Genomic DNA, 11,962 nt, shown 5'->3' with positions numbered 1-11,962 from the left:
GGTTGCACACACCTTGCGCGCCCTTGTGCCACGACAAAAGTAAGAATGGTGATTTATCCCTGTCTCACTCGTATGAGATGATACGACATCTTACATGTTTGTGTTTACCGACACTCATGAGCTTAGATGCCACACATTTGTAATAACCTATCTAACTTGCCATGTACTCACACCTTTTTAGCAGATCTTGCCACAATTGTGCCGATCAATTAGTTTCGCCATTTTATCTCTTGCTTGCCATGCATAAATTTCTTGAAGAGTGTCAAAATCCGGCTATTGACCAATCAAGTTCTCTATCTTCCAACACATAGAAGAGAACTGTAGTTGTGTGGTGGCAGAGTCGCGGGGACATGACTCAACCCGTGGGCATCAAAGTTCAAATCCAGGAGCTCGCATCTACTCACACCAGCTCATGTGTTTAGTACTAGGATATTAACGAGGTTGGCCGATTTATCATCCATTGTCATTCTATGGAGTCATTAGGAGATGTGATCAGTGTTCTTTCTAACACAATACAATTCCAGTTGAATGTATGTATAGTGGTCAAGTGGTGTGTATGTGCGTATTACACATCATCAGAAAAAAAAAAAGCAAACAGTTCTTTGCCACAAACACGAGACGGGACTGGCGTGAAAAAACAAAAAAACTTAAAAACAATATGTGTTTTTTGGGCCACATTGTTGTGGCCAGATCCACCTTAGCACACTGGACCATGTCCCATGAGCCTCATCACATTCCAAGTCCGAAATGTTAGGTTCAGCCCAAATCACTGGTGCCCACACCATTATTGCTACAGACAATGGTCTTGTGAATTGTGATCATGTGCAGTGGAGTGGACAACTGTCTTGCAAAGGTGGTGGACAATTCTGCAGCTAAAACGGGCAACCACATGGTGCCCAGAACACACTTTCCCAGCAACATTGGCATCATGCATCCAAAAAAATATGAAGCCAAACTGGCAGCAGCAGAGTTGATCAGTACTAATCTCAACACGGTACATTACTTTGGTCTGTAACTTCACTATTAATAATCTCCACATAGTAGAAGATTGGTGCTGAACCAGTACTATGTGACTTTGGCCTTTAACCTCACTATAATATAAATCTCCAAGGAAGATTGATGCTAAAAAGACAACACCATGTCCACATCACCACAACATCCATACACCAGGGGTACACCAGGGGAGAAAACCTAACATATGCTACAGAATTCGGAGCTCAAGAGACACCAGTCAGAGAGATCATGACCCCAAATCCATTCTCCCACACCACTAACACCCTTCCATCAGCTCTTCTAGGCAGAGCAAACTGCATATAACTACGGTTGTTCACTTGGGATAATGCATCAACCCAGTGGACATGATCCATTTCATCCATAGGACGAATAGGAACAGGGTCTAGGAGTCGCTAGTAAGATCAAGATCGCCGTCCTCATTGTCACCAGTTGCATCTGCTTCCTTCACCTCCTGAATCATCTTGAGGACTTGCCAGGCAGTTGGCCGACTCTCCGGCGATGACCGGACGCAGGCAGACGCAATGTCGACGATCATCGAGAGGCGCTCTCTGTCCACTCCTTCGTCTTCCCTCCCCGACAGCGCATACGTCTGGAGATTGGTTGCTGCCAGAACCGAATGCTCAAGCGGCGCCTTGCCGCTGAGGAGCTCGAGGAGAAGGATGCCAAAAGCATAGACGTCTGACTTGGGTGTGAGCCTTCTGTTGGACTTCATGTTTTCTGGTGCTCTGTATGCCGCATCGTCTTTGACTTCTGCTGATTCCAGAAGGAATGAAAGGCAGTTGTCGGTGAGGCAAGCTTCAAAGTCTGAACCAAGTAAGACATTGGAGGACTTGATGTTTCCATGAACAAGCCGGGATGCCTGATGAATGTAAGCAAGGCCCTGTGCAACATCTTCTGCTATCTTCAGGCATGAAGTCCAGTGCAGCGGTTTTCCCCGGGACGATCTTGAACCTGCAATCGATTTGAGCTTGTCAAGCTAATAACAGTGAAACACCAGCAGCAAAAGGTTCTAGTGCTATTAGAGTATCCGATGAATGTACAAAGGCTATGTTGATATCCTGATATGTACCAACTTGTGGAAAGCTCTGTATAACATGCTTACAAGATACCATGTCATTTGGCTGGAGTACAGATAGACAGCACATACAATTGAACATAACCAACAAATCAAAAGAATAAGCTCGCTATCACTGCATTCTGAAAGGCTCAAATCAATTTCTACTCCCTCCGTAAATTAATTTATCATCCAAAACTGTAACTATAAAGCAATTGTAACATTATGCTCTTCATGGTGATACCAAGTTCAGTTAAAAAAATCTGTAAAACATCACATGAGCAGTTACCGGTTGCTATGTGGCAATCACATGTTCTTCCAATTTCCCTTCCTCAAACAAAGGTCGGCAATAATTACCAATCTTTCTCTTTGTTGCCGCCTTGACCCTTGCGACCTTTATAATTGTATTCATGTCTTCCTTTTCATGAATCTACATTGTTGTTTGATCTAGAACAGCAATCACATGTTACTGGCTTACTGCAAGGGGTCCATTCCAAACAAAGGATGAGACCCTACTAATGTTCAATCCCACAAGACATGGTCGCGTGCTAGATTGGCGATCACTCAATGCACATCTGCTTGCTTTGTTTATTGACTTGAGGCAGAAAAAGCACCAGCAATCAACCCATACAGCAGAAAGTACTGCACACATCGTTCCACCCAAGGTACACTCATTCGCTAGCAGAGTTTCACGTGGCAGGTCTTCTGAATTTCAATTCGTTGCCATGTGAGGATGAAGATTGTTAAAGTTAAAGTTAGCCTAGCCCACTCTACTGATAATTATCCACTAGGGTTCCAGATTCAAGTGTAATGGCAGCAATCAGAAGTGTTCCTTGCAGAAAATGTTAAGTGCAACCCAAAAATCTACTCTAAGGAGCAACAAGCCGAGCAGTGGAGCTTACCGTGGATGAGAGAATGGAGGCTGCCGTTGGGCTGGTAGTCGTACACCAGCAGCCGCTCCTCCTTGGCCTGGAAGAATGAGCGCAGCGGCACGAGGTTCGGATGCCGCAGCCGGCCAATCACATCCATGTTCTGCTCGAAGGTCTCGGCCTCCGAAGCCGCCGGGCCGATCTTGGCCGCGTCCAGCCTCTTGACAATGACCACGAGCCGGCCGTCGAGCACCGCCTTGTACGTCGTCCCCACGCTCCCGCGGCCGAGCACCTCCGCCGACGCGCGCATCAGCTGCTCCAGACTGTAGCTCGTGGCCTCGCCCGCGCAGAACGTCAGGCAGCCGCTCCGGCCCAGCCGGCGAGCCTTCTCCTCCGGCATCATCATCGCCGCCGCCTCCTCGTCCGGCACGCACTCCACATAGCCAATGTCGGAGTTGTCCATCTCCCTGCTGAGTTGCGAGGCGGCCGCGCTCTTCTTGGGGCTCGGGTATGCCGCCGTGCTCGGACGCCTACGCTTCTTGCCCCTCGTTGCGGCAACTATGGCGCAAACGAGAAGTACGGCCAGCACGGCTGCCAAAGCAATCGCGACAGTCATTGCCGTCTTCTTCTTCACTTTGTGCGCGCGTGGTGCCGACGAGCCCGGCAAGCCCTGGCGCTGCGGGCCTACGCCAGTGGCACCGGCGCTCTGCGCGGGGGGAGTGGCGGAGCCGCTGCTGCCGTCGCCGGGGAAGAAAACGAGGGGGGAGCCGCTGCACTCGCGGCGGACGACCTCGCCGCAGAGGCCGGGGTTCCCGGCGAACGCGTCGGCGCCCATGAGCGCCATGGAGGCGGTGACGGGCACGGGGCCGGAGAAGTCGTTGTACGAGACGTTCAGCAGCTTGAGCGACGACTGGTTCCATGCCGGGACGGAGCCGTTGAAGTGGTTGGAGTCGAGGCGCAGGGCCGTGAGATGCGGGAACGCGGCCTCGATGCCGGGCGGCAGCGCGCCGGAGAACCGGTTCCCGGAGAGGTCGATGGAGCGGAGGCGGCGCAGCGAGGCGAGCGAGGCGGGGAACGGGCCGGAGAAGCGGTTGCCGGCGAGGAAGAGCGCCTTGAGGTTGCCGAGCGCGGAGAGGTCGGGGACGGGCCCGTGGAGCGCGTTGGACTTGAGGCTGAGCACGCGCAGCCCGGCGAGGCCCGAGAGCGTGTCCGGCGCGAAGGTGCCGTTGAGGCCGGCCTGCTCGAGCACGAGGTGCGTGATGCCCGCCGCGCCGCTGCAGGTCACGCCCGGGTGCGCGCAGGGGGTGGCGGCGAGCGGGAACCGCAGGTGCGCCGTCGGGTCGGCCTTGGCGAGGAAGGCCGCCAGCAGCGCGCCCTCGGCCGGCGGGGCCGTGGCCAGCGCGGCGGACGGCGGCGCCGCGGGCTTCGTCGGCTGGGAGTGCGACGCGCCCGCCCCTTTCGTGGGCAGCGTGGGCTGGGAGTGCGACGCGGCGGGCGGGACGGCGGCGGACGCGGTGGCGACGGCGGCGGCGGCGAGGAGGAGGAGGATGGGGAGAGGGAGGGGGCGGGGCGCCGGCGCCGGCATTTTCGGGGTTCGTTTGGGGTTTTGCGGGGGGGGAGGTGGTGGATTTCAGTGGAGCGGCGCCATGGAGTGCGGGCTGCGTGCAGTGCGCGGTGGAGTGGAGTGACGAGGTGTGGGGGTGTGGGTGGGTGTGACTCCCGAGTGAGGGGTCAGAGGGGCGGTCGCCGTGGCACGTGGTGTTGAGTGCTTGTATCCTTGGGAATAAACGTACGGAACACAATAAAACCGCTTGCTTTGGAGTTTAATTTAAACGCAGTTACGCTCACGCAGGTGGCTAAACTACACGCTAGGGCACTGTAGAAAGCACTACCAGTAACGTGCTGGAATCATCGATGAGGGAGAGGTAATTGATCAGATTGGGTTATTTTCACGTGATGCAATGTGGGTTATGGGTACATCGGTCGCTTGTACCTCAGCCCGTCATCGCCACCAACATTCTATATCTACCTGCTGCGCCCGGGCGCTTGCAGTACATCCAACGGCCGAGACAGGGAAACGAATAGTGCCATGGCCGGCACGGCGAGCGTTTGAAAAATAGCCGTTGATGCTGGCCGGTTAACCGTTAACGTTCACCGGCCCGTGGGTGGGGTCAGTCGGCCTGCTTCTCCCACCTACCACCCCTCGTGGTAAAACACGTCGGCGTACAGCACAGCGGCAGCACACACTTTCGTCGGCAGGCGGCGAGTGGCTGCTTTCAATTCGTGTCCCCTTGCGCCATGCGTGATCGACCGGTGGCCCATACGTTTCCGTTCTCGGCCGCGCAGTTCGTCCACGGCGCCAGCACGTCGTCGTCACCGAGCTCGGAGGAAGCCTCAAGCCGACGACGATCCACCGTAGGAGGGAGCCCACGTGGGCGCCGCGCGATCCCAAACGGACGTTCGGATTGGCCGGATTTTGTTTCTTTGGGGCGCCGATGCCCGTGTCTGGCTTTGTCCGATGGGTCGTGTGTGCGCCCACCGCGCGGCCGCACCCCAAATCGTGTTCGGGTGGACGTGAATAAAAAAAATTTAAAAACTATAATGAAATCTTTATCTTTATCTATCTACTAATAAACCAGCTATTGCTTCTGGTCATCCGTCGTGCTTGTTTTGTAAAAAAGCCCCTCGATTTACAGGAAATCAACCCGCAGTCCTTGTTTTAGTGGCATCTAGAGAAAACGTTTCACTTTTACAGAAAAACCCTATCGGCATTTCAATTCAGTCCGCAGTCCTCCCCTTCCTCTTATCCACTCTGCGCCGGCGGCTACGCCCTTTCCGTCGTGCACCGGCGGCCGCCGTGCCTCGCGCGGGAGGATGGAGGGCGCTCACCGGGGCGTGTGCGGCGGAGACGGCGCAGCGAGGCGAGGTAGTGGCGGTGGTTGTCCGACCGTCGTGCCTCGCGCGGGGAGGATGGACGACGCTCGCCGGGGCGTGTGCGGCGGAGACGGCTTCTGCCGAAGTGGAGCAGGAGAGGACCCGAAGGCAAGGAGGCGGGGTGAGTACGCTGTGCACCAGCGCCGCCTTCGTCCTCCACCTCCTCCTAAAGCGTGCGCTTGCTGCGGGCACTGGCCATGGCGCGGCGGTCCTCCGCCCTCGCGCACCCATACTCGCACGACGACCGCGTCCTCCACAAGATGGTAAGCGCCCCGGCCGCTCACCCGCATTTCCTCGGCAGCAGGGCTACCCTTGCGGACCACGCGGCAGCGGTGACGCTCTTCGGGCACCCCCGCGGTCAGCTGAGCCTGGCCATCTATGAGGACACCCGGGCGCCACCGGCGTTCCTCGTCGAGCTGCCCATGCTCGCGGCCGGGCTGCACAGGGGGGGTGACCACAGGACCTTGAGGCTGGCGCTGGAGAGCGACACCCGCAGCGCACGGTGACCACCCCTGTCCAACGACGAGCGGCACGTGCTGCGGCTGCTGGGCGCCGGGGTGCTGCTGCCGCCGCCTGCTGACGGCTCCAATTGCCCCGACGGCGTCCTACTCCCGTGTCTGCTTAGGATTGAAGAGTGCTGAACGTGTCCTTGTCCAACACAGATTAATGTAATGCCCGACCCAGATTTGACTTGACTGCTATAAGAGGGAAGCGTCCTGGGCCTGAATCTCCATCAGGTGCGTCCTTGGACCATAGTCTCCATCAAATTCTGTCGAAAATTTCACGAAGCGTCCAATGTCACCGCCGAGTTTGCCGGAGGAACGAGAACATCCGTCGAGTGGTCCAATGTCGTCTGCAGCGGCTACAGGAGAGGTATTGTTTCTATCCCCTTTAATGCTAAACACCTGATGGAATCCCCTGTTTTAGTTATTGTTTCCATCCCTCGGCTCCTTCTGCGATTCTGCTATTTCTTCAGTTATCAATTAGCTTTGCAGTGGCATACACATGATGAATAGTTATCTCAGCGTGTACTACAAACAACTTATGTTGGATATGTGTGCTCATGGCCTGATTTTGTTATACGGAGGAGAAGTCTGACACTCTGACTGTGAGCTCATCTATTTACTCTGCTGTATAAGCAGTGTTCGTTCATTTCAACCACTATCATCTATTGGAATTTTAGCTGCTTAGTATGTAGTAGAAGTAGCATGTATCAGGTTGTGTGTTGGCAGCATAAGAGACTTGTATTATTCTACCAATTTTAAATCTTTTCCAGTGTAAGATATCCTCTGAGTTCATCAAGCTTCACGATGTGGTGATCCGCTAGGATGGGTGACATTTATCTCTCTTCCTTGCATCTCATGCTTTGATTTGGGTGTTGTTTGGTTTGTTTAGATTTATCACTATGTTCTGGAGCGACTAATCAGTGTTGTGGAATATTAGAAAGATTTTCCTATTGATTTTTGGCTTGTTCTTCTTCATTATCTCATTGATATTTGTGTGACAGGAATCTGTTAGATGAATAATTTGTGTAGAACATTCTTCTGGGTCCCATGCATTTGATTTCTGTAACATTGCAAAGATCTATGTCTGCTCCTGTTCACATTTTTGTTATGAATGTCATACCACAGAGTCCCTTTTAATATCAATTCATGATTATTATTCTCTTTCTAATTTCGTTTTTCATCTGTTATTTTGTTGGTTGTTAGATTTCATGTTGATGAGAGAGGAACAGAATGTCAGTTGTTCAGTACTTCATGCAAAGATACTACTACAATCTGCAGTACTACTTGGCGCCTGCAGTCTAGAAGTGATTCATGGCTTGTATATTTGCCTACAGAGGCACTGTATCCATGCTCGCTGTTTACTAAAAATTAGACATCCGATGCTCATATTTTAATTAGACATCGGATGTTCAGTGTATTCTACAAATTGACTGTGGGCGTGCAACATTGTTGAAGGGCAAAGGTACTCTAAGAAGCTGAATGATAAACAGGTCACCAACATACTTAGATCTTCCTTGGGTTTGTGCAGGACATGTCTGGTTTCACAAAGTCAGTTTCACTTTCACGAAGACAGTGGAAATGTAGAAAAAGGAAAGCACGTGGATTTAGAAATTTCAATATTGTAGAGCTCAGTTGAAATGGAAAGCGAGATTTATAGCATCCAGCCAGAGTGGTGATTCGATTTTTGACAATTGGTACTTTGGTTGTGAGGTCGATGAAGACATGAGATGGATTTGGGCGGGGCAGTGGGTTTGCTCGCGAGGAGGTGGGAAGGACGAAGATAGTGGAAGAACCTTGAGATGATGGTTATATTACTGACTCAATCCTTCAGGTGCATGAATGGTAACTTGTGCAAAACTACGCTTCCCTTGTCATTTGATAATTTTTATCTTTATGGTGCTCATAACATATGTTTCATCTATACTTATAGGAGTTTTTTACCTTCATTTGGTCGAAGAATAAGATGTGGGTAATATATGCATTGCCGACTTAGGTTAACATTTTTTGAACAGAATTTCTATAAATTTTATACAAGTATGTGCTCATATTTTTTGCAAAGGGGGGGGGGGTGACCACAGGATCTTGAGGCTGGCGCTGGAGAGCGACACCCGCAGCGTGCGGCGACCACTCCTGTCCAACGACGAGCGGCACGTAATGCGGCTGCTGGGCGCCGGGGTGCTGCTGCCGCGGCCTGCTGACGGCTCCAATTGCCCCGACGGCGTCCTACTCCCGTGTCTGCTTAGGATTGAAGAGTGCTGAATGTGTCCTTGTCCAACACAGATTAATGTAATGCCCGACCCAGATTTGACTTGACTGCTATAAGAGGGAAGCGTCCTGGGCCTGAATCTCCATCAGGTGCGTCCTTGGACCATAGTCTCCATCAAATTCTGTCGAAAATTTCACGAAGCGTCCAATGTCACCGCCGAGTTCGCCGGAGGAACAAGAACATCCGTCGAGTGGTCCAATGTCGTCTGCAGCGGCTACAGGAGAGGTATTGTTTCTATCCCCTTTAATGCTAAACACCTGATGGAATCCCCTGTTTTAGTTATTGGTTCCATCCCTCGGCTCCGTCTGCGATTCTGCTATTTCTTCAGTTATCAATTAGCTTTGCAATGGCATACACATGATGAATAGTTATCTCAGCGTGTACTACAAACAACTTATGTTGGATATGTGTGCTCATGGCCTGATTTTGTTATACGGAGGAGAAGTCTGACACTCTGACTGTGAGCTCATCTATTTACTCTGCTGTATAAGCAGTGTTCGTTCAGTTCAACCACTATCATCTATTGGAATTTTAGCTGCTTAGTATGTAGTAGAAGTAGCATGTATCAGGTTGTGTGTTGGCAGCATAAGAGAGTTGTATTATTCTACCAATTTTAAATCTTTTCTAGTATAAGATATCCTCTGAGTTCATCAAGCTTCACGATGTGGTGATCCGCTAGGATGGGTGACATTTATCTCTCTTCCTTGCATCTCATGCTTTGATTTGGGTGTTGTTTGGTTTGTTCAGATTTATCACTATGTTCTGGAGCGACTAATCAGTGTTGTGGGATATTAGAAAGATTTTCCTATTGATTTTTGGCTTGTTCTTCTTCATTATCTCATTGATGTTTGTGTGACAGGAATCTGTTAGATGAATAATCTGTGTAGAACATTCTTCTGGGTCCCATGCATTTGATTTCTGTAACATTGCAAAGATCTATGTCTGCTCCTGTTCACATTTTTGTTATGAATGTCATACCACAGAGTCCCTTTTAGTATCAATTCATGATTATTATTCTCTTTCTAATTTCGTTTTTCATCTGTTATTTTGTTGGTTGTTAGATTTCATGTTGATGAGAGAGGAACAGAATGTCAGTTGTTCAGTACTTCATGCAAAGATACTACTACAATCTGCAGTACTACTTGGCGCCTGCAGTCTAGAAGTGATTCACGGCCTGTATATTTGCCTACGGAGGCACTGTATCCATGCTCGCTGTTTACTAAAAATTAGACATCCGATGCTCATATTTTAATTAGACATCGGATGTTCAGTGTATTCTACAAATTGACTGTGGGCGTGCAACATTGTTGAAGGGCAAAGGTACTCTAAGAAGCTGAATGATAAACAGGTCACCAACATACTTAGATCTTCCTTGGGTTTGTGCAGGACATGTCTGGTTTCACAAAGTCAGTTTCACTTTCACGAAGACAGTGGAAATGTAGAAAAAGGAAAGCACGTGGATTTAGAAATTTCAGTATTGTAGAGCTCAGTTGAAATGGAAAACGAGATTTATAGCATCCAGCCAGAGTGGTGATTCGATTTTTGATGATTGGTACTTTGGTTGTGAGGTCGATGAAGACATGAGATGGATTTGGGCGGGGCAGTGGGTTTGCTCGCGAGGAGGTGGGAAGGACGAAGATAGTGGAAGAACCTTGAGATGATGGTTATATTACTGACTCAATCCTTCAGGTGCATGAATGGTAACTTGTGCAAAACTACGCTTCCCTTGTCATTTGATAATTTTTATCTTTATGGTGCTCATAACATATGTTTCATCTATACTTATAGGAGTTTGTTACCTTCATTTGGTCGAAGAATAAGATGTGGGTAATATATGCATTGCCGACTTAGGTTAACATTTTTTGAACAGAATTTCTATAAATTTTATACAAGTATGTGCTCATATTTTTTGCACGGGGGGGGGGGGGGGGGTGACCACAGGATCTTGAGGCTGGCGCTGGAGAGCGACACCCGCAGCGCGCGGCGACCACTCCTGTCCAACGACGAGCGGCACGTGCTGCGGCTGCTGGGCGCCGGGGTGCTGCTGCCGCCGCCTGCTGACGGCTCCAATTGCCCCGACGGCGTCCTACTCCCGTGTCTGCTTAGGATTGAAGAGTGCTGAACGTGTCCTTGTCCAACACAGATTAATGTAATGCCCGACCCAGATTTGACTTGATTGCTATAAGAGGGAAGCGTCCTGGGCATGAATCTCCATCAGGTGCGTCGTTGGACCATAGTCTCCATCTAATTCTGTCGAAAATTTCACGAAGCGTCCAATGTCACCGCTGAGTTTGCCGGAGGAACAAGAACATCCGTCGAGTGGTCCAATGTCGTCTGCAGCGGCTACAGGAGAGGTATTGTTTCTATCCCCTTTAATGCTAAACACCTGATGGAATCCCCTGTTTTAGTTATTGTTTCCATCCCTCGGCTCCGTCTGCGATTCTGCTATTTCTTCAGTTATCAATTAGCTTTGCAATGGCATACACATGATGAATAGTTATCTCAGCGTGTACTACAAACAACTTATGTTGGATATGTGTGCTCATGGCCTGATTTTGTTATACGGAGGAGAAGTCTGACACTCTGACTGTGAGCTCATCTATTTACTCTGCTGTATAAGCAGTGTTCGTTCAGTTCAACCACTATCATCTATTGGAATTTTAGCTGCTTAGTATGTAGTAGAAGTAGCATGTATCAGGTTGTGTGTTGGCAGCATAAGAGAGTTGTATTATTCTACCAATTTTAAATCTTTTCCAGTATAAGATATCCTCTGAGTTCATCAAGCTTCACGATGTGGTGATCCGCTAGGATGGGTGACATTTATCTCTCTTCCTTGCATCTCATGCTTTGATTTGGGTGTTGTTTGGTTTGTTCAGATTTATCACTATGTTCTGGAGCGACTAATCAGTGTTGTGGGATATTAGAAAGATTTTCCTATTGATTTTTGGCTTGTTCTTCTTCATTATCTCATTGATGTTTGTGTGACAGGAATCTGTTAGATGAATAATTTGTGTAGAACATTCTTCTGGGTCCCATGCATTTGATTTCTGTAACATTGCAAAGATCTATGTCTGCTCCTGTTCACATTTTTGTTATGAATGTCATACCACAGAGTCCCTTTTAGTATCAATTCATGATTATTATTCTCTTTCTAATTTCGTTTCTCATCTGTTATTTTGTTGGTTGTTAGATTTCATGTTGATGAGAGAGGAACAGAATGTCAGTTGTTCAGTACTTCATGCAAAGATACTACTACAATCTGCAGTACTACTTGGCGCCTGCAGTCTAGAAGTGATTCACGGCCTGTATATTTGCCTAC

The 11,962-nt window shown here is 49.6% G+C and overlaps 1 protein-coding gene and 1 pseudogene across 1 annotated transcript; one reads left to right on the top strand and one right to left on the bottom strand.

Annotated features, from left to right (window-relative positions):
* Nucleotides 1-1,094: 1,094 nt before the first annotated feature.
* Nucleotides 1,095-4,723, bottom strand: LOC147987116 (Leucine-rich repeat protein kinase family protein). Its single transcript, XM_087545130.1, has 2 exons — nt 2,971-4,723; nt 1,095-1,965 (listed from the first exon to the last, which is right to left on the bottom strand). The coding sequence occupies exons 1-2, from the start codon at nt 4,520-4,522 to the stop codon at nt 1,397-1,399; spliced, it is 2,121 nt and encodes a 706-aa protein (XP_087401256.1). The 5' UTR covers nt 4,523-4,723; the 3' UTR covers nt 1,095-1,396.
* A 1,088-nt stretch (nt 4,724-5,811) lies between these two features.
* LOC147987115 (uncharacterized) lies at nt 5,812-6,512 on the top strand (annotated as a pseudogene).
* Nucleotides 6,513-11,962: the final 5,450 nt, after the last annotated feature.

Source organism: Triticum urartu, chromosome 2A (genome assembly GCF_056163025.1).
Source record: "Triticum urartu cultivar PI428250 chromosome 2A, HENAU_Tu73, whole genome shotgun sequence".
In the NCBI taxonomy this organism is placed as follows: domain Eukaryota; kingdom Viridiplantae; phylum Streptophyta; class Magnoliopsida; order Poales; family Poaceae; genus Triticum; species Triticum urartu.
This window is presented reverse-complemented; position numbering and strand designations above follow the sequence as displayed.